The sequence below is a fragment of the Myotis brandtii genome, unplaced genomic scaffold (genome assembly GCF_000412655.1).
Source record: "Myotis brandtii unplaced genomic scaffold, ASM41265v1 scaffold1234, whole genome shotgun sequence".
In the NCBI taxonomy this organism is placed as follows: Eukaryota; Metazoa; Chordata; class Mammalia; order Chiroptera; family Vespertilionidae; genus Myotis; species Myotis brandtii.
In genome coordinates, this window is record NW_005354309.1 from 787,852 (window position 1) to 790,212 (window position 2,361).

General features: G+C 56.1%; 1 protein-coding gene and 1 long non-coding RNA gene across 3 annotated transcripts in view; one reads left to right on the forward strand and one right to left on the reverse strand.

Moving 5' to 3' along the window:
* Positions 1–395: 395 nt before the first annotated feature.
* The window catches only part of LOC102249274 (complement C3), a 28,957-nt gene continuing 26,991 nt past the window's right edge, over positions 396–2,361 (reverse strand). For both annotated transcript variants that reach the window (XM_005859189.2, XM_005859190.2), the window contains 5 exons: positions 2,227–2,316; positions 1,853–1,939; positions 1,680–1,769; positions 1,440–1,578; positions 396–1,030 (listed from right to left, as the gene is read on the reverse strand). In XM_005859189.2, coding sequence (XP_005859251.1) covers positions 898–1,030; positions 1,440–1,578; positions 1,680–1,769; positions 1,853–1,939; positions 2,227–2,316 — 539 coding nt within the window. In that variant the 3' untranslated portion in view covers positions 396–897. The remainder of the gene's footprint in view (positions 1,031–1,439; positions 1,579–1,679; positions 1,770–1,852; positions 1,940–2,226; positions 2,317–2,361) is intronic.
* The window catches only part of LOC106724897, a 21,692-nt gene continuing 21,616 nt past the window's right edge, over positions 2,286–2,361 (forward strand). The window contains exon 1 of the long non-coding RNA XR_001360732.1: positions 2,286–2,357. This is a non-coding gene — a long non-coding RNA (uncharacterized LOC106724897). The remainder of the gene's footprint in view (positions 2,358–2,361) is intronic.

Sequence of the window (2,361 nt, forward strand, 5' to 3'; positions counted from 1 at the left end):
CCCATCTTTCTCTTCCTCCCTCTCACCTTCAGCCCCTCCTCATACACCAAGTTCAAGCCATTCTGGAAGTCTTGCAGTCCCTCCAGCATTCCTGGGGTGTCCCTGGGCCAGATGGGCTGCTGCCTTGGCTTGGCAGGTTCCCCACTCCCACCCAAGTCCACGTTGATGAAACTCATTCATCCTCCTTTGCCCCTTGTCTTGGCTCCCCAGTTGCTGGGGTTACCCATCAAGCTTCCATCAGGATCAGGTGCAGGGTGAGGACCAAATTCATTCATTCATTCATTCACAACAATTTCTTGAGCACCTACTGTATACCAGCCCCTGATGTAGGAACAGAATACCACAGTGAGCAAGACAGATACATCTCTGGTCTTAAGGAGCGGACCTTGTTGGGCAGGGGTAACACTCATTTAATAAGCAAACCAATGGGTATCATTTACAATATATTTATAAGTGTTATTGAGGGAATAGAGCAGAGTAAGGGAAGAGAGTGTGATGAAAGGGGGTCTGTTTTAGATATGTTATTGAAGCAAGTACCTTTGAGGAGGTGACATTTAAATACCTCCTCCAAATAAGGGAAGAGTACAAGTCACGCAGATATCTGGAGAAAGGGTGTACCCTGTAGAGGGGACAGTAAGTGCAAAGGTCCTGAGGTGGGAGTCAACTTGGGTGTTGAAAAGACACAAGGGAGGCCAGTGTGATTGGGATGGAGTAGGAGAGAGGAGGAGGCAGGTGCAAACAATGCCAGGGCGGGCTCTGCAGGGCCCTCGCTGAACGTTGAAACAGGAGCAGTTGTCTGGAGCTTGAGTATGATGTTCCATGTTCTTTATCCGGGGTTAAGCCCAATGGCCTGGGCCTGCTTGGAGACAACCCGACAGCAGCGGACTCCCCAGGGTCTCAGGACTTGCAGCCATGGGTGCTCATGTACTCTGAAAATCCCTCCAGTTGGCCCAGCAATTCCTTCTTCTCCACATCCCCATCCGCTGGCCAATGCATGAGGAATGTCTCCTTGCCCAGGACATAGTTGTAACTGTGGGTAAGGGAGAGCAAAGAAGGTGAGGAGAGCCTGGTGCTCCCAGAGGCATGGAGACTTCCCTTCCTTGTCCCTCTGCCCTGCTTGGCAGCCTCCCAGAGCCTCGGCCTATAGTGTCCACTCCCCAGGGCCATCTTGGGTCCCCAAGCCTCTAGTCCATTCATCTGGGGATGGAAACCGGCTCCCCTTCCTCTGACTCTTTACTACCCGCCGTTGGAAAACCGAGTCTACATCTCCTTCTACAGCGTCTCCGTGGGAATGCTGTTCCCTGCACCTCCATTCAGTGTGGCTCTCAAACCCAAGACTCTACTGACAAATGCAATAGAGATTTTGACACCAGGGACTGGGCTGCAGTAGGGGAGGGGGCCCAGGCGGAGTCCCCAGGGCACAGGAGGCCCCCACGTACTCAGATTTGACTCTCCACAGGTCTGATGTCCGGCCCATGATGAGGTATGACTCTTGTTTCTGCAGCTCCAGCGAGTCATGGCAGGTGGCATGGGTGATGAATTTCTTCATGTCCAGGGGCATGGCAGCAGCGTCCGTGCCTGGAGGAGAGGAAACCCAGTGTATGCCCAATGAGCATGCACAGGCCTGGCCCTCCCCCAGAGCAGGGACCCACCCATCGCTTCTGCCACCTGGGACGTACCACTCTTGATGATGGCTTGGAGCTGCATGTTGTAGTAGATGTAGGGGTTGGAGGCAGAGGCCTCCACAGCCTCCAGCCTGGCCTTGAACACTGGGGAAGGCGGGACAGGAGGGCTTGTGTTGGTGTCCGGCCTGCAGGTGGGCCTCCTGCCTCCTGCCATTCCCACAACTCACCAAAGTCCATGCCTGCCTCACAGGCCGCCAGCTGGAGCTCCTCCTGCCTCATCCAGCTGCTGTCCTTCTTCTGGCTCGGGCACTGTTCTGGAGGGGGAGAGGCAGCTGCTCTGGCGCGCTGGGGGAGGGGCTCCCTTCCACCAGACCCCCATCAGGCCCCAGGTCTCTGCGTCTGGCCTTCCTCCAACCTCGGTGTGACTTGAGCGTGTGTGTGCCAATCTGCCTCTGGTTCTCCTTTTCTCTCTCTGTGTCTCTATCTTCCTATCGTGCCGTGTCTCTGCCTACACTCATCAGCCGGGCGGCACTCAGGAGGTGACCAAGGGCTTCTGGACCCCCAGCCTGGCAGCCTTGGGCCTACGTCCCCATGACCTCACCCTCAGCACATCTGCAGACCTCTTGGTAGCAGATCTTCCGCAGGTCAGATCGCTCCGTGGGCAGGTTGTAGAAGGAGCTGCACCTCCGGGCTGCGAGACCGGCGCGTGCCTGGGTTTGGCTTGGGCCAGAGGTCC